The sequence below is a fragment of the Balaenoptera physalus genome, assembly GCF_965194825.1.
Source record: "Balaenoptera physalus genome assembly, chromosome: 12".
Classification (NCBI taxonomy): Eukaryota; Metazoa; Chordata; class Mammalia; order Artiodactyla; family Balaenopteridae; genus Balaenoptera; species Balaenoptera physalus.
In genome coordinates this window covers 1,072,730-1,095,965 of record NC_138897.1, presented here as the reverse complement: position 1 = coordinate 1,095,965, position 23,236 = coordinate 1,072,730, and the positions used below count along the sequence as shown (strand labels likewise).

Below are 23,236 nucleotides of genomic sequence, written 5' to 3'. Positions count from 1 at the left end.
CAGGCTCCGTAATGACTGGTTAGCAGCAGGCTCTGGCGGCGTCTGAAAAGGCATTGGGACCTAGTAACAGTCACAAACACGCTGGCATCTGCCCCCTGTAACAAACGTGAGGGTCAGTGGAGCACAGAGGGACCATCCAGAGCTCAGCTTCCCACGGGGGTCCCTCACCAAGTCAACACTCCTCCACCCACCCAGCCGCCCAGCCGCCCAGCCGCCTATCCCTCCACCCACCCAGCCGCCCAGCCGCCTATCCATCCACCCACCCAGCCGCCCAGCCGCCTATCCATCCACCCACCCAGCCACCCAGCCGCCTATCCATCCAGCCACCCAGCCGCCCAGCCGCCTATCCATCCACCCACCCAGCCACCCATCCTTCCTTCCTTCCATCCACCCAGACACCCTTCCTTCCATCCACCCAGACCTTCTTCCTTCTATCCATCCACCCACCCACCCATCCACCCACCCATCCACCCACCCATCCTTCCTTCCATCCTCCCAGACCTTCTTCCTTCTATCCATCCACCCACCCACCCATCCACCCACCCACCCATCCTTCCTTCCATCCACCCACCCATCCTTCCATCCTCCCAGACCTTCTTCCTTCTATCCATCCACCCACCCACCCATCCACCCATCCACCCATCCTTCCTTCCATCCACCCAGACCTCCGTCCTTCTGTCCATCCACCCACCCACCCATCCACCCACCCATCCTTCCTTCCATCCACCCAGACATCCTTCCTTCCATCCATCCACCCATCCACCCACCCACCCATCCATCCACCCATCCAGCCAGTCACCCATCCATCCATCCACCTGCCCATCCACCCAGACATCCATCCACCTGCCCAGACATCCATCCACCCATCCAAGGCATGGGCCCTCCCTGTGCCCTTTGTTCCACTCCAAGAGTGGACGTGAGGGAAAGGCAGCGTCCTCCCTTGTCTAGACAGTTCTGGTGCCCGGGGACGGAGGAACTGGGTGCAAATGCAGTCGTCTAGTCTTGGGTCAGGAGGAGAAGCCCCGTAGTTTGAGAAATTCCTCCACAGCAGCTTGTTTTCCGCCTCAGCTGGGTTTCTGGACAAGAGCTCTTTCTGCCCCGCTGGGCTGCCGCACGTTGAGTTGTAGGAGCACCTGGTGTCCTTAGACGTGTCGTCTCTCGGAGAGGGCTCAGGAGTTGGAGGGCTTGTTTTCCTGGAGAACAGAGGGCCCTGCAGCGATGCTGCCCTCCTGCGAGCCGAGGAGGAGACCCCAGGTAGCTGTCCGCCCTGGGGAGGCGCCGGGTCCAGTCTGCCTGGGGGTCCTGGAGGCTGCCTGGCTCCCCCCGTGCAGGTGCAGGGCGGTGGGAACGGTCGGGACGCAAGTCTGGACGGCAGGGCCTGAGAGGCTTACGTGAAACTGGCCTGTTTTTGGGGGGGGCAGGGTGGGGGTGATGAGCGGTGCAGAGTAAGGATGACGGCAATCTTCCAGAAAGCTGGAAGGAAGTCTTAGCTCCTTGGAGTTCTCCACACCCTGTTCGGTGGAGCCACTAAAAGCAAAGAATTCTTATGAAATTCCTGAATCGATCATTAAGAAAAAAAAAGAATCTCTCCACGGTGGCCTTGCTGTTCTTGTTCTGAAAGTTCCAGGTCCGTGACTGAGTTTGAATTGGAGTCCTGAGCAGACCTGGGCCTGGCAGAGCCTCCGAGAGTGTGGAGAACGAGCGGTGGCCCTTCCTGGGCTGCCCACCTCCCGAACACGCACCAGGCACTAGACCCCATCCGTGCCCCCCCCCAGGTCCCCAGGGCACGGGGACAAGTTGGGGACCAGTCGGGGACAAGTCGGGGTCAAGGTGGCAGCAAGGAGGGGTCTGGCACTGGTGTGACCCAGACAGGGCCTCTTGGGGGGGGATCCTGGGCCTCACGACAGGTCACTGGCCGCAGAATCTCGGGGTGCGGGTGCCCTGCCTACAGCACCCCGAGGGTGGGCAGGCCGATGTGGGGCTCTCTCCTCTCACCTCACTGGCCTCCTTGCATTTTACTGCCCGGCTCCGTCCCTCGGCCCCCTGTTCACCCACCGTCTCTGTAAAAGCACTTTTCCAGCCTCCGGGAGTGGTCAGCGCACCTCCTCCAGGCCACCGTCCTCCTCGTGGCCAGCCCTGTCCCCGAGTCCCCTCAGCGCCATCTGAGTGACAGTGCAGAGGAAGCCGGTCCCAACAGCTGGGGGTGACCACCCGAGACCCCCGGGCCTGAGTTTCTGTCTGAGGCCCGCCCCCCGCTCCCATCCCTCCCAGACCCATCAGACATGCAAGCCCAGCCCCGAAGGACTTTGGCCTTTCGTGGATCACAGCCAGCCCCTCCCCGAGGGCTGTTCCCTGGGAGGGTGGGCGGGTGGGTGAGGACGCCACCCACAGCCCGCGAACCTCTGGGGGGTCATCAGTGGAGAGGCCGGCAGCGCCAGGGCGCCCTCCAGGAAGGCCGACCTTTCTGGCGTGGGAGGAGCTTTCTCACCCATGCCTGGCGGGGGCCCCAGGGGGAGCTGGGTGGACCTTGGGGCGAGGTGTGTGGTCCCGGCCAAGCCTTGGCCCACGGGAGCCTTTGGGGGCCCGGAGACCCTGCTTGATTAAATAGCCGAGAACTGAGCTGATAACCTTTTTTAAAATTAGAGGGAGAAAGACGAAACAAAGCAAGTAAGTTAGGCGGCCATGGGCTCCCGACCCTGGGAAAACGTGTTACTTTAAAGTTGGGGTGACGTCCTTCCCCTTCTGCTCTGGTTCTCTCATTCGGGCGGACTTCAGTCCTGCCAAGTTCAGAGTTTGTAGCTTCAGCTCTTTTAGAAACAGAAGAGTCCTGAAAGCCTTTACAGTTTTCTTCTAAGTGATAAGTCCATATGAGCCTTAGGTCTCAGAAAATTCAGAACTGAAAGGATTCTACCCAAACCATCTGAACAAAAGAGCAGCCACCCTCCCCGGGTGTCTACACGGAAGGAGAACTTCCCAGCACAGGGGCTTTGCTGAGACTCTCGTACGTGGCACCTGGCGGTGGGACGTCCGGTGCACGTTGGTTCTCTGGCGTTGAGTGGACAAGGCCTTTTTTCAGGGAGAAGGTTCCAGAAGGGCTCCAGGCTCGGGTGCAGCCAGTTTAGGGAAGTCACTGCCTCTGACTCAGAACAGTCACCAAGCTCTCCAGGGCAAGAGCAGGAGGGTGAGAAAGTAGACGATTTGGGGGGTTTACAATTCATATCCTTCACTGTGGGATACTTTTTAATGCCAATAAACAAAAAGGAAAGTGAATCCCTGACATTCCCGGCCCTGGAATATCACCGTGGTAACTTGAGTGCCTGTTTCTCAGCTTCGCTCTTTCACTCTGTATCACAGAAAACCAAACTGGTACACGAGTCAGAGACTAGTCATGGCTCCCCACGCCCACACCTAACTGACTGATGACTTGTGGTCCGCTTGCCTCACCTCCTCACCCACACCCATTATCTTGCGGTAAATCCCAGACCTCGTGAAGTCTTACCCATCGATATTCAGCGTGTCTTTCAGAGATGGGGGCTCAGTTTTAGAAACAAATCATGACACCTGTAGATACCGTACCCGACACTGATACGTGATTTAAGAGAATCCCTTGGTATCACCGAGCAAGTGTCCAGACTCCCCTGACCTACTTTCTCTGAGGTGGTCGGATTCCAGCTCCAGGCCTCGCGGTCGGCTCAGGTGCAGAAATCTCTGTTTTCCCCGCACGCAGCTGTAGGGGGCTCGGCGGGTCCCAGTCCGGGTCACCTGGCACACTCCTCTGTCCCTGGTGTTCGCGGTTTTTCCTCGAACTGGTGCAGAATCGGGGCCCTGCTGGGATCTGGCTCCGAGTTCTGGCGAAGTGGTGCGTGCCGTTCCCTCAGAGGCGGGTTCTGGCGTCTCCGTGGTGGTAGCGGTGGCCGATGAAGTGGTTTAAATGGCGAGGCCTGGGGTGAGCAGGTCCGGCCCGAGCCCCGCCCCGCTGGCCATCGGGAGCACAGAGGCGCGGTGGGGACTGAGTGAGGCTGTCTGGAGCCCTGGGCCCTGCGATGACCTTGGTTTTGAATCAGTGCGAATGGCCTCCGTCCGTCTGTGTCCCCGCGGTCGGCCGCGCTCCGAGCTGGGTCTCCCGTGCTGGAGAAACAGGTCCCTGTCAGGCTGCACCCGCGGAGACTGGCGGGTCAGCTGGTGCCCCTGGGTCCTGCTCAGGGGTGGGTTTGGTTGGTATCGAGACGGTTGCAGGCGGTCGGTGGTGCCGAGGTCAGAGCTGCAGTCTCATAAACACGTGCTCCGGGGTGGCACAGCTTTTGCTGAAGTGCGGGAGGCTGTCTGTGAAGTCCTTTGTGTGCTGGAAAGACTGCCCTGGCCTCGCGGGTACCCAGGGAAGCCCCGAGCGGGCGACCACAGTGGCCGGGCAGGGAGGAGGGGCCCCGGGCAGCTGGGGCAGGGCCTGGATGGGGGTGGGAGACACGGGCTGAGAGAAGTTCAGGTTCGTCTGGGGCTCTGCATACCCGTGGGGAGGTGGGCTCCAGGCTCCAGGCTGTGAACTAAGCGTCAGAAAAGATCCTTCACCCTTTTCCTGCGTGAAGGAAGCACAGAGATTCGATAGGACACGAAAGGCTTTCCGGTGGGAAGTGGATGGTGGCAGCAGCTCCAAGAGCAGGGAATTCGGACGGGGGCCCCGGGGGAGCTCCCCGATGGAGGCCGTGTGACTCCCTTCCTTGTGTCACACGAGCCGGCGTCCCCAGCCTGGAGGCCAGGGCCAGCCAGGCCAAGCCAGGCTGCGTAACACCCACTCACAGCGGGGCTCCTGGTGGCTCGGGGAGGCCGTGGGCCTGGTCCACTCCTCGGCCCGGGGGGCAGGGTGATGGTGCCAGTGGTAACGGGTGGAAACCGCAGGCACTCAGCGCCGCCGGGGCCCAGTGTCGCTCCTCGGGGTGGGGGGGGGCGTGAGACACGGCCTCCAGCCTCTTCTTTAAAAAATTTTTTATTTATTTATTTATTTATTTATTTTTATTTATTTATGGCTGTGTCGGGTCTTCGTTTCTGTGCGAGGGCTTTCTCTAGTTGCGGCAAGTGGGGGCCACTCTTCATCGCGGTGCGCGGGCCTCTCCCTATCGCGGCCTCTCTTGTTGTGGAGCACAGGCTCCAGACGCGCAGGCTCAGTAATTGTGGCTCACGGGCCTAGTTGCTCCGCGGCATGTGGGATCTTCCCAGACCAGGGCTCGAACCCGTGTCCCCTGCATCGGCAGGCAGACTCTCAACCACTGCACCACCAGGGAAGCCCCCAGCCTCTTCTTTAAACGGGAGCAAAAGGAACGTGATTCAGGTCCTTATATACCGAGTGCAAAACAGCCATTTAGAAAAACCTTCTATTTGCAAGAATTCCAGACTCGCAGAGAGTTGCAGAGAGATCTGTGTCCCCTTCAGCCAGTGTCCCCAACAACGCCAAGCTGATATCAAGGACAGTGACCGTCATCCCGGATCGGCCTTTGGAGACCCCGAAGGAGCAGGAGTTGGGGTGTGGGGGGCCTGGAGTCCCACGTTGCCGTTAGTCAAATGCGTGTAAGAGGTCAGGGGACACTTGAGAGGCCTGGAGACTTTCAGAGATGTTACCACTGGGGGTTCAGAGTGTTTCAGTTTATTGTTACCACGTGATGGGCACGTGTTGCAGTGTTACAGGAAGATGCAGCCTCAGAGTGCCCTTCCCTGTGTGGTTTGGCAGAGATTAAAGCCATCGGGCCCCTATGTTGGCGAGGCCGTGCAGGGGACCTGAGCCCCGGGAGGTGTCAGGAGCCCCAGGTGTTCACGCTCTTTGACGGAGGTTGTGGATCTGTGCTGAGGAAATGACCAGAAAGGCCACCAGGATCTCACGCTGGATGTTCGCATCTCTGGTATTGATAAGAGCAACAGATTGGGAGCAACCCACAAGTCCATCCACAGAGCGTCAGTCATCTACAGGACAAGATGTGGTGCTGAGATCAAACCATTTTTGATCAATATGCTAAAATGCTCAACGTGTGATCTTTACATTAAAAAAGCCAGGGTGTCACACTATATATTTTATTTTGTTAACATCCATCCCTTTTGTGTAAAAATACTTACAGATATATGCCCAGCTGTGGAGGTAATTTCTCTGGTTGATTATGAGATACATATGTGTGTGTGTGTAGAGAATGTAAAATAGCTTCTGTTTGTACAGATCAGCTGGATCTTAGATTCGAATTTAACCGTGTGTTGTCTTGGCTGCATTGAGTGTGACTTTTTAAAAAATCAAATTAAGATGGAGGTGAGTTTGAGGTTATTCAGCAGCCCTGGGCTGAGGCCATGAGAGAATTCTCCCGATGTGGTCCCCGTGGCGGCTCCTCTCCGGGTCGTTGGTGACCCCCAGGAATGACGCTCCAGCTGCAGGGCCCGTGAGGGGGTTGGGTTGGGACAGCGCAGCCGTGAATCACCGTCCTCGCAGCCGGGGCCGCTGCGTCTTGGAACATTCCTTCCAGTCTTAGGCCTTTTCTCTGCATCAGAGATACATTTACATTTTTTGTGGAGCTGCCAAATTCATGCTGAAAATTTCCAACCCAAAACAATAATTTTCATTGTCTATATTACAATATTTATTTTGTGGACCATTCTAACTTGAAACTGTGCGCACACTGTGTTGCTGGCTTTGTCCGTGATTCAGGAGCCAGTTATTTCCCCAGATCTATTCTATCGCGTTCAAGTGCAGAACGGCTCAGAAGACGCTTGCCCCGCGCGGACGGCGAGGGCTTGCACTTTCCGTCCTTCCTTTGCTTCTCTCTCCGTCGCACACTCTCGTTTTTTAATTTCCTGGGAGTCAGATGAACCTAACTTTTATTTTGTTTTTCATTTGTTTCTTTTCTATTTACAGCAAAGGACAGTCTTTTCACTTAGATCAACAGTATGTATAAGATAACAGAACAGATAAGTACATTGGATATTCTAAACGGAGACGTGGTCCCCTCCGGGCGGGGTGTGCTGAGCTGGGCAGTTTGTCTGGGGGTCGGGGAGCAGCTCCCGTAAGACGCCAGTTACCGAGGGCCGACCTCGCGCTCGAAGCCCGTGGCTCGCTGGTCCTTCGTCCTGGCGGTGTGGCCGCATGTGTCGCTGATAACCACGTCAAGAAAGTGCTTCTGAGCGGCACAGCCCGGGAGACTGCCAAACGCATCACAGAGCTTCGCCCACCAGGAAAGCTCCCATTCGATCGCTGTTTAGCGTTTCTCAGAAGCCACCTGGCATTTTGGCGGGGGGGGGGGCTCCTGCACTCAGCCCGTGACTTGGGCGTTTCTCTTGTCTGGGCATCTCGGAGTCTCCGCGCACACACGTGTCCGTCCCATCCTTCGTGGTCACATCGTCTTGAGTTTTCCGAGGCTGTACTTAGTGAGAACCGGGGGCCGGGGGGCATCTTGTTGACGTGAATCAAAATGTAGACAGCAGACAGGGGCCCGGGGTGTGGGCGATGAGCAGTCCCACCGCCTGCAGTCTCGCTTCCTGAAGAAATCTGGGTTCAGGTTGGCCGTTGAATAGAGGGTTTTCAAGTGCAAGTTCGTCCTGGAATCTGACACGTAGTCTGGAGGAGGGGCTTCCCAGGGTTGGAAGGCCTCCCATGCAGACGGTGATTTTAGGGCCCAGCAGGGTGGACACGGGCTGAGGGACACACTCCAAAGCAGCCTCTGTGCCTGCATGGAGGTCCTGGCCCCTGGGGGGCGCTGGTCTGCCCCACCTCCGCCAGCGTCTGACTGTTGGACAGGCCCACTTCACTGTATCTGCGGTGGATTCTAGTTAGGATTTTAAATTTCTCGCCGCATTGACTCAGATGCAGCCTCTTCTCACGTTAGAGCCTTTGATTGCTGCTCGAAGGTTGAGCTCAGGCCCACTGGGAGACCCGTCCGCCCGGGTGGCATCGGGGCTGGCGGTGTCCCTGGGACCCAGTGAAGACTTATAGTGGGATGTGGTGTGCGCGGCCTGCGTCCCGCCAGGCTCTCGGCACCAACGCGTGCTCTCAGAGGAGCCCAGCGGGCGGGGCTGCAGAACCCGAGGGTAGACAGGGCGCCCGCCAAGCTGACTCAGCAGGAACTGCACGTGCGTGGCGAGATGATTCCGTTTCTACCGTCACTGGAAAACCACGAATGCCCCGAAATATACTGTCCTTTCCAGGAGTATTTTGCACGTTTTTTAGAAATTACATGTTTGATTCCAATTCAAGCTGATTTCTGGGCCTTTTCTCCTTTCAGAAAGTACCTTTATTCTATCTATTGTTTTGTGTTTTAAAACTCACCCCGATTCGTAGTCTGAGATGAGGCGGAGCAGCTGGGGGACGTCTCGGGGAAGCAGTGGACCGACTCCTTCCAGGCTGAGACGCCACGAGCGCCGCGTCCGTGTGTCTGGGCCTCTAAACAAAACCCACCCTTCCCAGCCACCTGTCCCAAACGAGCCTCCAGCACGCACGGTGTCTCTGCTGCGTGCGTGGAAACGGACACACCAGCGCCAGGCGGAGCGGGGCGAGGGGACAGTGGTGCCCGGACGGTGGAGACTCCGGGAGCGAAGGCACCTTCGGGGCTGTGTGTGAAGGGCGAGACCTGGGCGCCTCCCGTCCACCTCTGCGGGGGCAGGGTGTCCCCACACTGCTCCCACCCTGCACCCCTCCTGGCCGGCCCGGGGTTGGCTTCCAGACACCTCTGAGGTCTGACGAGCAGCGTCTCTGTTGGGTCAGGTTCTGCATGCAAGACTGTGGGGACCAAGAGCCACCGCCCCCCACTGGGCTCTCGTTGTAGGAAGGCAGTGGGTGGACCGGGCCCCAGCTCCTGTGAGGACCTGGCGGCCTCTGCTTGCGGACTGTGGCTTTTTGGGGTCGGCCTTTTGTCTTTTTACAGGGCAGGACCCTGAAGCACGTTCTATAGGGAGAGCAGGACCTTTGGCCTCACGTGGACCTGGTTTCAGGTGGCACATGGCCTCCGTCTCCCGTCTGTACAGTGAGGCTGTCAGTGCCCCAGAGATCTGAGGTTGCCGTGGGCCTCGTGGACCCCTCAGGCAGGGCCCGGCTCACTCCCCTCTCCCCTCTTCAGCCTCCAAGTGACAAACCCGGCTTGCAAATCCGCCTTGGGCCCCAGGGCCGCTCCCTTGGTTCTGTGGCTCTTTGGCTGCAGCTCACTCGTGCCCTGGGTGGGCGGCTGCCCAGGTTTTGTGCACGGATCACGGGATGCAGGGGGCTGGGCGAGGTTGCCGCAAACCCGCCCTTTTATCAGGGGCCCGGCGGCATCCCTGACGGTTCACTTCTGCCCGCAGCCAGCGCGTGGGGCAGAGGGCATCGGGACCAGGCGGCCCAGTTCTCAGGCCAGGCTGATAGAACCGTGATTCTAAAAAGGTCTTTAATTCTGGAACCTGTCTTATTAGGGAGGTTAAATAATTTATAGGCCTCTCGTGAAGGAAGGAGAATATTTTAAGGTCGTGTGGGAAAATGTTTCCATCTTATTCAAGAACCTTGTCATGAAGACCTGACAAGGCTCTGGGCGTCCATCACAACCGGGTTGCCATTGGCTGTGTCAGGCCATTATCCTTATTGATGGGAATTTCAGATGCAAGCCTGGCAGGATGTGTTGCCCCTCAGGGCCCCAGAGTCTTAGGTGGGTCTGTGGTCTGCGGGAGGCCGTGGCATGAATGTTTAATGCTCTGTGTTCCATTTCAGCCCGTCTCTCCCTGCCCTCGACTGGCAGCTGCCGTCACACTCAGGACCGTACGAGCTGAGGATCGAGGTGCAGCCCAAGTCCCACCACAGAGCTCATTACGAGACGGAGGGGAGCCGGGGGGCCGTGAAGGCGTTGGCCGGAGGACACCCCAGTGTGCAGGTATCCACTCTGCTCTGACCCCAAGTCCTGTCCCTGCTGCAGGGGCAGCAGCTGGGGCTGGTTTCATCCAAAGGCCACTTTGCGGTAACAGCTAACAGCGCCTTTCATTTTCTGTCTTTTTTTTTAAAAAAAATTCTCATCTCCCAACCAGTTTAGCTAAATATTTTATACACAGTCAAGTCCCAGTTTTCTCCTCAATACATATAATGGTACAATGAGAGTACCTGCTCTACCGTGCTTGCTTCTGGAGCACATAGATCAGCTGTAATCGTTACACCTGAGGTTCCTTTTCGGTGGAACTGCTTTGGGGGAGCAGGCGATACCCTGAAGATTGTGGGGGGCGTGACCAGCCCGGCGGGGTTGGGAGGACTGCCCTGGGTGATGTTGACGGGGTGACAGCCTGGGCCTGGCGGGGTTGGGAGGACTGCCCTGGATGGGGTTGCCAGCAGGTCTTTATTCAACTAGGAGGCAGAACGGCTGCAGCTTTTGCTTGTGTCTCCTGGTGGGTAACTGAGGTGACCTCGGTACAGCCTGGCTATTGCTTTGTCCCGATGGACAATCCCCTTTATCCCCTTGTGTCCCTGAGCAGTCATGTTTGACTCAGAAAAGATGGGAAAGAGAGAAAAGAGAAGCCAAGGGGAGACAGTGTGTCCAAGAAGATGCCCTGGGCCACCTTGAGGGTCCATCTCGCTGCCTGGATGGTGGCCAGTGGGCAGTGTGGGCTGGGGGCTGCGGGGAATGGAGCCCACCTCTGCCCGGCCCTGTGCTCAGAATTAACCCCATCCCCCAGCTCACAGATGGGGGCAGATGGGAAGAGCGTGCAGCCCTGCTCTGCCCGCGGCCGCTGTTCCCCTCCTGCGTTGGCCGTGGCCGCCCACCTCCTGGGGCTGCTTCCCCACACGTGGCCACCATCCTTGTAGCACGTCTCCCCGCGGCCGTCAACAGAGCCTCGACCAGGGTCTCCTTGGGCCACGTTAAGATTTGTCCAAAGTGAAGTCCGTCTGCACGGCGGCTGCCTCTGGTTTGGGGTTTTCAGAGGCTACTTTTAAAGACTCCATCCTTTCCTCTCTGAAGCCTTGGACCCTTTGAGGCGGTGGTTCCCAAAGTAAGCCTCCCCAGGGTCCCTTAGAGATGCGGTTCTCTGGCCCACGCGCCCCACGGGGCCCCGGGTCTGCTCACCAGCCCCGGCACTGGAGTGCCGGCTGGGACCCGCCACTCTGCTCCTCAGCTGGGAACCCGAGGAGCGGGGACCTGCCGTGGGGGTCGGGGCCGGGGCGGCATCGGGGAGGGGCTGCTCCGGCCTCGTGGGGAGCCGGCGGGGCTCTGTCGGGGTGGCTCCGGGCGCCGCGCCCAGCCTCACACGCCCCGGGGGAGATGGTGTACTTGGCGCCAGAGTCAGCGGTTCAGAGCTGGTGTGCAGGCCGCGCCCGCCATCCCAAACCTGTCGCCCTCCTCCAGCCCGGGAGATACACGTGAACTCGCAGACAGGCTGTCCTGCAGGCGTTAGCATTTGGTCGTACGTGTCACCTCGTCAGCCCAACGTCTCCCACCAAACCCCTCTGATGTGACCTGTGACCGTCCCCTTGGACGTGAGTTTGCCCTCTTGTCCCGGAACTGCAGCCGTACGGCGTTGATGGAGACGGTTCTCCCCCGTCTATCTACGCCCCCGCCTGTCCAACCCACTCCCCAACCCTGTCATTTAGGGAATGGTGCAAGCCGGAAGGGGAAGCAGCAGGGCACCCCGTGTTTGTATTTGATTCCATTTAGATAAATAAAAATAAAGCTTGAGAGGGCAGGAGGGCTCAGAGACAAGTGCTGGTCCGCCAACGCAGCAGTCAGGGCCTGGAGTTTGCGGGGTGACGTTAGGGCGACATCGGAGGCTGTGCGCTCGACGCCCATTAATACCCACTTGGTTGGCAGCTTGACTTGGGAAACGCAGAGCGGGCTCAGCAGCGCCCAGCGGCCGGCAGCCCTTTCAGGTCCCCTCCCGGGCGGAGGCAGGTCGGATAATGCCTGCACTTAGCCAAGTCCATAAACGGTGTTTAAGTCCCTTCCTGCTGCGGTTTCCACTGGAAGAAAGTGCGTTGCTGCTGAATGGAAAAGACATTACAAAGGTGAGGAAATAGGCTGTTCAATAAGGAGAAATGAAAATAAAGCAGCAGAGAAATAATGGCCAAAAGCCCCCGTTTCTTGTAAATTATATTGGCGAGGGGCGCTGGTCCTGGAGGGCAGGGAGCCTCGTGCCACGTGGACACTTCTGTCGTGAGACGCAAAGTGCAGGACTGAGGCCCTGAGTGAGGGCCGTCCCTGTCCTTGGCCTGGTGGCTGTGGTCCTGGGGACGAGGGCTTGCCCCGCCTCTTCTGGGAGCACAAGGAGCCCACACCCTGCAGGGTCACAGCACCGCGTTCCTGTGCCCACCGGGCAGGTGGCTTGGGCACAGGGTGGTGGTAGTCTCTCAGTGTAGACGAGATGGAGAGGATTGAGACTTGTGGAAGAATTCTGAAACTTGAAACCGCATTGGAAATACCTTAAGAGTGAATCCTCCAAAATTATTTCGAGTTCAGTGATGGCAGGATGGGAGAGGCTGCTTCTGGGTTTAAGCAGAATGAGGGCCCCTCCCCCTGCCACACAGCTGAACCGCGAGAGGAAACCAGGCCCAACAGAAATGTCAGCCTCTGTCAGCATTCCTCCTGCAAGAAGGTTAGTACTGGAGAGTTCTCTGATCTCTCTGCAGTAGAGGGAGTCTGTGTGCAAGGTGAGGTAGGCAGGTAAAAAGAGGGGCTTTGGGGTTTGTTTTCTTTTTCAGTTAGTGGAGCACAGGCTGGATAAAAATAGAATTTGCACATAATTATAAAACAGATGAAAACAGAAAACTCTCTCAGTTGCCGTGAAAGCCCAGTAACCACAGAGTTTTATTCTGCGCCGTGAGCTATTTTAGCTCATCCTCCGACACCGGCGGCTTCTCGGAGCCTCGGCCGCAGGCCGATCCACGTGTTGGGGAGACAGCCGCCCCCACTGGCCGTTCTGCGGTCGCTGGTCGGAGGGAAGCCAGGTGTCGGTTCCGGGGCATCCAGGCCGTCCCTCGGAGCCGCTGTCACATGGAGCTCAGAGGAGGCCAGCGGTCGTGGGGACCGCACCAGGGGCTGTTGCTGCCCTCCTAGGACAGCCAGCTCATCGACTTGCTTCTGCATGCCCAAGCTTGTCGTGAAGTCGGGGGCAGTGGCCTTGTGTAGCGCAGAGGCCCTGCCAGGCCCAGGGAGGACTTCTGCATTTCCCGAGCATCCAAGACGCAGGGGGAGCTGCCTCCACCGCCGCGGCCCCCTCCTCTGAGTCTAGGAGACACGACGAAATGTAGAACCTTCTCTCCAGGCAGAATCAGACTGAAATTTCAGAATAGGAGAGGACTTTGCGTTCACGTGGTCTTGTCCCCCGTTTTCATTTGGGGACACAGATGCGTAGGGGGCTTGCCCAGCATCGTTCGGGGGCTGGTGACGGGAGTGAGCGTTCTAGACTGTCCACCCCCCAGACTCTCCAGAGTCCTTGACGGCCCTGGCGGGCGTGCCCGGCGGGTGCGTCTGGGCCCCCGGGGCTGCTGTGACGGCCCTGGCGGGCGTGCCCGGCGGGTGCGTCTGGGCCCCCGAGGCTGCTGTGACGGCCCTGTCAGGTGCTGGCTCCCCTCCCCCGCGGGCTGGAGCTGGGTGGGTGCGGCCGTCCTCCATGAGGCCCCCGGCTCCAGCGGCAGGTGTGCGTGTGATGCGGCCACAGCGAGCGCCAGGGGCCCCGGGGTCTGCACTGGCCTTTGCTGACTTTGTAATGATGGGACCAGGGAGGAAGGGAGTGTGGGTTTCCCTGAACTTTAAAATCGTGCCTTTTCCCCTACTGCCAAAGGATTCAGACACACGTAGAATCCTCCTGGGCGGGAGGCGTCCAGCTGGGGGCAGGGTGGGGTGTCCTGGTTCCCAGCGCCCAGGGCCCCTCGCGTCCTCGGTCCAGACCTTCTGCCACCAGCGCCCCGGGTGTGTGTGTAAATCCATGGGCCGCTGGTTTAAGATGCAGGAGCCCCGGGAGCTTCCGACGGGGATGCAAAGGCCTTTTCCGGTGGTGCCAGCAGGACAGATCGACCCGGAGCAATCAGAGCTGGTGCTTCACACCGTTGTTCTGTGTCTCCTGAGCTGCAGGGCTGACACCGACTGTCCGGCGGGATGACTGCTGGGCCCCTCCCGGCCTCCTCGGCCCGTTAGTCTGCTCGTGGGCGAGGGTCTCTGGGTGCGGCGGCCCCTCCCCCCCAGGGGCCAGGTGTTCTGGGTGCGTCTGGGGGCCCTCCCTTCCGTCCAGCCTCCCAGCCCGTCCTGCTCACACCCCGCCCCGCGTCTCCGCTCAGCGCCCGGACGGCAGCCGCAGCTGGTTCCCTGCCGTTGCCGTCAGTGGGTCTGGGCTGAGGAGGGAGATTCCCCCACCTTCTCCCTGGGGAGGGAGAGCGGAGGGCGTCGCCGGGCTGCGTGGAGTTTGCCTTTCCAGTGTCCTTGCTGATAACTCAGGGTACGCGTCCCCAGAGGGGTCCCTGGGTCCCCGTGTTCCCTCTCCCTCCCAAGAGAAAGCTGCAGCTCCAGGAGGCCGATTCTGTCCACTTCGCTCTTCTTTCCTGCTGTGTCCCCATCTCCCTTCTACCCTCCTGGGCTGTTGTCCAGGCCTGGCGTCCCTCCTCCCTGCCCGCTGCACTGCATCCCTGATGCCTGGTCCCCGTCCCTAGAGCAGAGGTCCCTTCCGGGAAGGTCCCCGGTTCCTGCCGCCCCGTGGGGGCTGGGGGAGTGAGCTGGGGGTCGTCACGACCTCTGACCCAGGGGTCAAAGGATGAAGCTCTGTTTACCCAGTTACCAAAATAACCTGCTCGATAGCATCTAGCCCGTCACACAGGAGGCCAGGCCTGTGTGAATAATTAATAGGTTGCAGAAACGTGAGACTCGGTGGAGGCCTGTCAATTCCTAAACAGCACTTTAGGTTTGTAATTTGGGTTCCTGTCAGTTATGAGTGACCAGTGTAACCCCTGTCCGGCCGGGTGGCTGGCGGGGAGATGCGGGGACCACCCTGGCCCAGGCAGTGGGGACCGGGAGGCCGGGCTGGCCCAAGGCAGGGTCCCGGCCCCGGCCTCGTGCCTTGCGTGGTGCAGGGGCCTCTCTTTAGGGCGGTCGGCTTTGAGGCTCAGGTTTGCCCCCATAGACCAGGACAGGTATTTTTCTATTATGTACGACGTTTGAGCTGACACCGAGGAACCGGTCATTCTTTCCAGATCGTTACAATCAGCCAGTCGGCTGTTATCACTTTTCATTTCCTGTAGCACCCCGCACCCCTGGGTCCAGAAGCATCAGCATTTCAAGAAACAGGCTTCCTGGGGGTGTCTGAACACTGCGGACAAACAGCAGTGCTTTCTCTCATCTGGTGTCCACGGCATGCTCTGTTTTACCCAAAGCTTCGCTCCATTTTTTCTTATGGAAACCGGATTGAGACGGGATCGTTAACCTGGAAGCCAAGGTTTTCACAAAAGCCAGAGAAACCGATGCTAGTGGAAGAAATTCCTTGGGCCCAGGGAGGAGCTGAGGGCCAGAACTGCCCGATAGCAGCAGCCCTGCCCCAGCCCAGACCCCACCCACCACCCCGGGAGCTGAGACAGCGCGCGGACGCAGGTCTGGCCCTAGCCCGGACCCCGGTCGTCTGGCAGCCAAACGCCGCTGACCTGCCCGTGGGGCGGATTAATCTTTTATGTGGCAGCTGCCCTCTGCTCTTCCAGCAGCATCTGGGCAGGTGGCCGTTTCCTTCTGGGCCGGCCGCACACACAGGCCTGGACAGTCTCACTCTTTGTGGACACACCTGTGTCGCGGGAGCTGCTGCCATTGTTCCCGCGACACAGTGGGCTCTGCGGAAGCTCAGGGCACCGAGCGGGGGGGGGGGGGGTTGCCATTTACGTTCCTCCCAAAGCAAAGAGGTGCCTGTGCCTGCGTGGTCTTGGTAAAGGTGTTCAGTGGAGTCGCACCGTGTCAGCACGAGAATGCAGTGAAGCTGCCAGTAATAATAATAGGAAAGATAGCTGGGATTTTGTTGCTGTCTGCTGACACATGGCACAGACACTCGGTCTCAGGTACGGCACATTGGTTTTTAAACACCTGTTTTAGAGTTTCATTGGCCGGCAGAACTGAGGACAGCGCAGTTCAAGTTTTCCTGCAGCCGATACAGTCACTGGGGGATAAAGTCCGCGAGTAGCTCAGCAGTGGAAACCTTTTCAGAGCAATAAACAACATCGTCAGCCTCCAAAAGTCTTCTAATTCAAAAGCTTTGGCTTCTGTGTTCCAGGCTGCGGAAATTTTAGAATAAAAGTCGCTTCGGGCACAGAACCTCTGATGATTGTCCATAATTCTGCTATGGTTTCTGCATTATCCCAGGAGGTTTTCCTGGTGTCTTTTGAGGACAGAGCCATGTGCCGGACCGTTTCAGTTCAGAGCTATGCGTCTGCACCCCGGCCCCATCGCAGCTGTCAGAACACTCACACGCGGTGCAGGTGGGAGGGGGGTGGGTGCCAGACGGTGTAACGGAGATAATGGTGAGAAACCACCGTCTTTGATAAAAATGACAAAATAGGGAAATCTGTGGCCCTGGCCGGCCCTTCCCTCTGACCGGGGCTCCATGGTCTCCTGGGGGCCACACCACGGGCGGCTGAGTCACGGATGCCCAGTACCCTCGGCTGGGGGGGTGGCCCGGTGGGAGATCCCCGCTCCGTTTGCCTCGGGGCCGGGTCTCCCTCCCGCTGGCAGCCCTCAGCCTGCTGCCCCGTGCAGAGCCCTGTCCTTCGTCTTCGGGCCAAGCTCTCCGCAGGGAGGGTCTTCTGGGCGTCGTCCTCCTGGGGCACCGCCCAGCACAGGGACGTAGGGAGGTGCGCCCGCTGCACAGCCTGCCCTCCCTGGGCAGGAAGAGGACGAGAGCCACGGAGGCCGCGCCGGCCCGAGCTCTGGGGCCCAGTGTCTGCGCCCGGTTGGCAGGTGGGTGGCTTCGAGCAGCGACCCCGTGTCCAGGTCCTCCTGGCCACCCCTTCTCCTGCTGTGCGTTGCAGACGGCTCTGTCTCTGGGGGGCGCTCTGGATTGGGGGGGTGCTGGCTCCCTGAGCGCTGCCCCTGCCCAGCACGCAGCTGGGGAGCCACGAGCACCCCGCCTGCACACTCGAGGGTGGGGTGGCGCCGTCTCGCCGAGCCAGGCTTCCAGTCTCCTTCTCTTCCACGGGTCCACGGAACGCTGGGCTCTGGTCAGCACAGGTGGCCAGCTCGGCCCTGCTGTGGGCCGGGCCCTGCCCAGCGGGACTCATGGTGGTGCCGTGGCTGGCCGTGGTGGCCGTCCCCTCAGCAGCAGCAGGTGCCCGGGCAGGGCTGGCCCGACAGCAGGCCAGTGACCGTCGCGTGGACGTGTGGGTGTCTGACAGGCAGTGCCCTCGGCCCGCACAGCGCCTCCGTCAGCCCTCGTCTGGGCCCTGCCCGAGGCCACCCTTTGGGCGCTGGTGATAAACACCAAGGGCCAGGCCCTCTGCCCGCCTCATAAGCCTGGGGGGTGGCCACTGCCCCCGTCCATCGTGCAGTGTTTCCAGTGAGTTCAGAGAGGCCGTCCCGGGGAAGGAGGGCTCGGGAGCACAGCCTTGGCCCTGCCCGCCTGAGGTCTGGTCTGCTGTGAGCTGACCGCATGCCCTGGGCCTGTCCTCCCTCCCGGGCCGTGGGGGGCAGGGGGCGCCCTGTGGGGAAAGCTCTCCTGTGGTTTTGGAGACCGAAAGCTCACACGACGCAGTCTCTTAAGTTAATCCAGTACTGGGAAAATTGGGGTTGAAAAAAGTGGAACCAGCTTGTGAGCTGGATTTTTTCCTTCCTGCAGAGTTCCTTTGGGTGTTGTGTAAAGAGGCAACTTTTACTTCTGGGTTAAATGCATGATTTCCCTTTAAATTGCCTGCTGCGCTGTGCACAAGGATCTCTTGCTCGGTGTATGTTTGTACCATCTCGAAACTTAGTGGAAGGTAATTTCCCTCAATTAACTGGTCCTTTGTACGACGCTCCTGCCACTGTGGGCTTGCGCTGTGGGAATTTCAGCACCGAGTAAATTTGGCCTCAGTCATTCCCTCCGCCCGTCATCCTGCCGTGCAAGAGCGAGGTGAGCATAGCAGCTAAAAGCAAACATTTTTATGTGTAGGAAACTCAGCAGGCCTTACACCTTGAAAATGGAATAGCACATTTTGTTTAGTTTAGGTTGAAGCAAAGAGAGGTCATTGTTATGACAGGTAATTTTATAAATATTATTTTGACAGATAGTAGAACGTGCCAGGGGCAGAAAACCCATGCAGTGGAACATGTGAAGTATTTAAATTACTTCTCTTAAAATGAACTTCATGTTTTAAATAATAGATGTTTACCTTCTGGGTTAAACCTTAAATATTCCCATTTTCACTGAAATGGCATGTTTTTAAAAAGGCAAAGTTATTCCCACAGTCCGCTGCATCCTACGTGCCATCAGAGCAGGGCCCCAGTGTGAGTCCCGTGGGATTTGAAGTTGTCATTTTCAAATCGTCTGACCCCGGCCAGGCCATGTGCCGGCCTGGGGGCTGGGAGGAATATACGCCTTGGCCACACAAGAGACAGTCTTAGCCAAAGACTCATTTACATATTCTTGTATTAAATGTCACAAAATGGAATACTAAGAGGCAAAATTTGTTTCTTCATCAGTCTCTGATTTTATTTTTACATTTCCTGTTTTAAAAATGTAGGTCAAGTCCAGCACAGAGTACAGGTTTCTTAGGAGGTTCGTTAAATTGTCAAAAGACTGGACTCACGCTCCCCAGCAGGGAGAAGTTGGGTGGACCCGGCAAGCTGGTCCTGGTTCCCCCCCAACTGAACTCTGTGTGTGTAGAGATGCTCATGTGTCCACACAGGAAACAAGCTCTTCAGTTCAAACAGGAGCGGCGTCTTGTTTCTGCAGAATTAAGCCATGTTAGCAGGACCCACCTTGAAATGAGCATCGGGAGCTGGGTGGCTCCTGGCGGGTTCTCTGTGTGACGGCCTTAGAGCAGGAACGGCTCTGCACTGGCCTTGAGGGAGGCACAGCAGGCCAGGACGACAGCGAGTGGACGGGTGGGTCTCTCGGTAAACTTGATGCTTCCGCCAGTTCTCTGCTCGCCACGGCCACTCGGGTTCAGCCGCAGGCCTGAGACCGACTCCCCTCCTCTGTGCACATGCCCATCAGACACTCATCTGGTCCATATGGGCCAGACACCTGTGGGTCAGGATGATGAAAGCTCGATTATTTTAATAGGAAAGAACCACTTTGAATATGAGCACATCCATGGGTGCTTGGAACCACGTCACAGATGAAAACGATAAAAATAGGGAGCCTGACGCATGAAACTCCTGCTGCCAGCCAGGAAATAAGATCTTCCCAACCAGCTACAGAACTCCAGAGCAAGTCTGGAGAGCGTGTGTGTGTGTGTGTGTGTACGCGCGTGTGTCTGAGTGTGAATGTGCATGTGTGTCGGTGTGTGCTGCGTGTGCGTCCGTGCACACCTGTCCTACATGGAGCTCCTCCTCGTCTCCAGAAAATCTCAAGGGTGACATTCAGAACTCCTGGGAGCCACTCCACAGCCTGCGACAAACGTGGGCTGTTAAATATTAATCGGGTGCTACAGAATGCTCCGGAGATGCCCACAGACACCGGACACCCGTGGTGAGCTCGTGTGGGGGCCTCAGTGCTGCTGGACGTTCACCTGTAGCTGTAAATTCATTCATCGGGGGCTGCGGTCCAGCAGTGGCCAGTCCTGGCTCATGGCCTGCTGTCTCCTGCCCACAGCTGCGACACCACGCAGACCCCGTTGGCCGGGAGATGGGGCGGGGTGGAAGGAGCCGCTGACCCTGCGGGGTCCCCGCCCTAATAAGGCGCCACCAGTGGCCTGGCGCCCAGGCACATCCTTCCCGGGGGCCCCAAGTGGGTGGCGCGCGGGCCCTGGCGCCCTGCTTGCTGAGTGCCTGTGAGTCTCCCGTGAACGGCCTGTCATTGTTTGGGACTGTCTTCTGAGCTCTGAAAATTTACACGTGGCTTCATCTCGTACTTAAGTGAAGTCGGCGCAGTGCTGGGTCTTGGTCAGCGCGGCCTCGATGAACGGTTCGCTGCTGACTTGAGCCACACTGGAAACAGCAGGCGCTCGCTTCTCTGGGTTGAAGAGACATTTGTTCCCAAACGCAGGGACGGAGGAGAGCTCGGGGAGGCCGCAGTGGGGGGGGACGGGGCGGACGCTGCTATCTGGATGTCGTAGAAAGAAATGGAGAACCAGCCAGGGCAGCATATAGTGAGTTCTCCGCAAGGAAGACAGCGGGCGGGACACCCAGGCCAGAGAAAGCGCTCAGCGCCCAGCACTGGACCTTCCAGCAAAATGCCGACTTATTCGTCTGGACGGAGCTTCAGCTTCCATTCTAACATCCCAACTTGGAAAAATGACCCGTAGAGACGGAAGCAGGATCTCGGTCACCGCGGTCAGCTGCAGCCGGACCGGAGGTTTCCCGTTTCTTCGGGTCACTGACGCATGCCCCTCTTGTGCTCCCTCGGTCACCTGGCAGCCTGGCCCTTTGCGCTGTGCCCCGGCCCCCTCCGTGTCCTGAGCCAGTGCGGCTTGGAAGGTCTTGGTCATCCAGTCTGAGCTTCTTCCCTGTGGGCTGTGAAGTGACCATCAGGGCGCCTTCCCACAGGGCAGAGACGGAGCCCGGACGGGGCTCACGGGGTGCATGGACCCGACCACAACCCCACTGCGGAGCTGGTTCTTCCGTGGCTTCCGCTCAGCCGCAGGGCTGGGAGGGGCTCCCGACCCCCTGAGAATCCCGCAGGGGAGCAGGCGGGTCCGGGGCCTGCAGGTGGCCTCGTTGGCACTGCCGTTCCAGGGTCTCTGCTGCTGTGGAAGCAGTGACAGCGCTCTCAGGGACGGCACTAGTTTGGCCCATCAGACTGTGTTACAGTTGCTACCTGTTGTCAGAGCAGCTAAAATTAGTCCAGGGAGAACGTGACCACAACGCGAGAAGCCGCACAGCTGTGCTGACTGAGCCTTTCCGCTCGTGGGGCTGCCCCTCCCGCGGGGGTCCTGCGTCGGGACCCTTGGGGGCTCTGGCTGGACGCAGGTCGCCTGCCTCTGCAGGAGGAGGGGCTGAGCCCCAGGGGTCCTGTGGAAGCTGCCTGCCTGCTTCAGGATTTGCCTCTTGAGCACAGTCAGCTGTGACCTGGATGGAAAAGGCGAGTCGAGTTCAGCTCTGAAGAGGAGTCACCCTGAGGGAGGCAGCGGCTGGAGGTGCAGGGGCACCAGGAGGGCTCTGCCCTGCGCCCATGGTGGTCGGCCCGGCGGCGGCCGGTGTAGCTCCTGAAATGCGGGACCAGCGCTCTCCGCGGGCTCCCCGTGCACGACGGGCTCGTTCCGGTTCTGGGGCCCGAGTCTCACTGGGTTTCGTGCCCACACACAGCGTCTTCAAGACCGTGCGCCCAGCCGGCCGGCCCACACGATCGGAACGGCCACGCGCGGCCCCCCGCCACCCCCCGTGTTGGGTCTGATGCTGGTGGCAGACGGGCCACGACCTGGGGCTCCCCGCAGCCGGGCCAGGGGCGCCTGCAACGGGCACCAGGGCAGCACGCAGCCACTGCCTGCCAAGCCAGGCAAAAAAGGGCCGATGCTGTTGGTGTCTTGTTTGCAAGGATCCTGTTTGCTGCTTCGGACTGGACTGAGCAGGGGAAAGTGGATGGTGTTCTCTTGGGCGAGTGTCTGAGTTCATCAGGGGAGGCTTGTGCGGAGGGCTTGGCACTGGCCCAGCTTCGGGTGGGGCCCCACGAGCTGTTGTGTCACCCGCGCGTGGGCAGAGGGGTGGCCTGAGGAGGAGGCAGTGGCCCGGAGGGACCGGCTCTGCTTCCCATCTGCCCCTCCTGCGGGTCCCCGTCGCTGCCCCGGGCACGGGGCACGTGTGCTCCTGGGATGCAGGTACACGCGTGCAGGTGTGCACTGCACGTCTGTGTGCGTGTGTCCCAGCGTGGGCAGCCAAGTGTTCAGAACCGACTGCGGAGCAGAGGCCCCAGACTTTGGGGCACGAGGCGCAGGAGGGGCGGGGGTACCAGCCTCGGCCTGCGCACGCTCCCCTCTGCACCAGCCTCTGCGCGGGGAGCACGGTGGGTCCGGGCGTCGGCGTGGCGCTCACAGGCCTGTTCCCCTCTCTCCCCAGCTGCACGGCTACATGGAGAGCGAGCCGCTCACCCTGCAACTGTTCATCGGGACAGCGGACGACCGGCTGCTGAGGCCCCACGCCTTCTACCAGGTGCACCGGATCACGGGCAAGACCGTCTCCACCACCAGCCACGAGGCCATCCTCTCCAACACCAAGGTCCTGGAAATCCCACTGCTGCCGGAGAACAACATGCGTGCGATGTAAGCCGCGGCCTCGGGGGCTCGGTGGGCGGGGGCGGGGGCTCAGGGGGGGCGCTTGCACGCCTGCATCTCTCCCCACATTTCCACAGCTCAGGGGCCCTGGATGCCCTGGGCTTAACACCTCGGTAAACTTTACAAATATTTATGACAACGGATTTGTTTCTTCCTAGGGTTTCAGCCCCTGTGCATGTTGCCACTAAAACTAAGTATCTCAGTTCACAGCTGTCAGTACTTCCTCCATGTGTGAACGTGGCACCCATTTATTTCTGTGAATGCTCTGTGGAAGTTAGAGCAATGGTTAAAAGGCAAACATTGAAACATTAAAGAGACCAGTATGTCTGGGTCGTATTTTTACTGAGGGTTTCTGCATCTCCGATGTGACCAGCTGGAATGTGCAGGTCAGATCTGACTCAGTAGTTTAGAGGTGAATTGGTTAACAAGCTGCAGGGTAATCTTCTCGTGTCCAAGTAGGGCCTGTGGCTTCCTGAACTGAGTGACTACTATGTGCATTTCACTCCTGAGCTGTGAATGCAGCAGAGAGAGGGGACACGGTTGTCCCACAAGACTTACCTTCTCCTGGGGGCCTCTGGGGCGGGGGCCGTAAGGCAGGAATTCATTAGCACGGGGGGCCTGTTGGAGAGTTCGGGAGCGAGTGTCTGCGGGGAGCGGCACAGAAGCCGAGAGCTGACCCTGCAGGAAGGCAGCAAGTGCAAAGGCCCCAAGGCAGGAGTGAGTTTGGGGCGTCCGTGGGGTAGCGAGGAGCCCAGGGCTGTGGCGGGTGAGGGAGAGATTGTGGAAGCCACATCGTGTAGAGCTTTGTGTGGGATTTTGATAAGTTATTTGTAACTCATAAACCCTCTAAGTCAGAAACAAAGGGAGGGACTTCCCTGGTGGCGCAGCGGTTAAGAATCCGCC

At 59.0% G+C, this 23,236-nt stretch overlaps 1 protein-coding gene across 8 annotated transcripts in view; it reads left to right on the top strand.

The window, feature by feature from the left end:
- The window catches only part of NFATC1 (nuclear factor of activated T cells 1), a 103,096-nt gene that overhangs the window by 21,693 nt on the left and 58,167 nt on the right, over nt 1-23,236 (top strand). For all 8 annotated transcript variants that reach the window (XR_014252070.1, XM_082418517.1, XM_082418519.1 and 5 more), the window contains exons 3-4: nt 9,698-9,857; nt 22,119-22,321. Coding sequence is in view for 7 of the 8 variants with exons in the window: in XM_082418517.1 (XP_082274643.1) it covers nt 9,698-9,857; nt 22,119-22,321 (363 nt within the window). In the remaining variant the exon portion in view is untranslated. The remainder of the gene's footprint in view (nt 1-9,697; nt 9,858-22,118; nt 22,322-23,236) is intronic.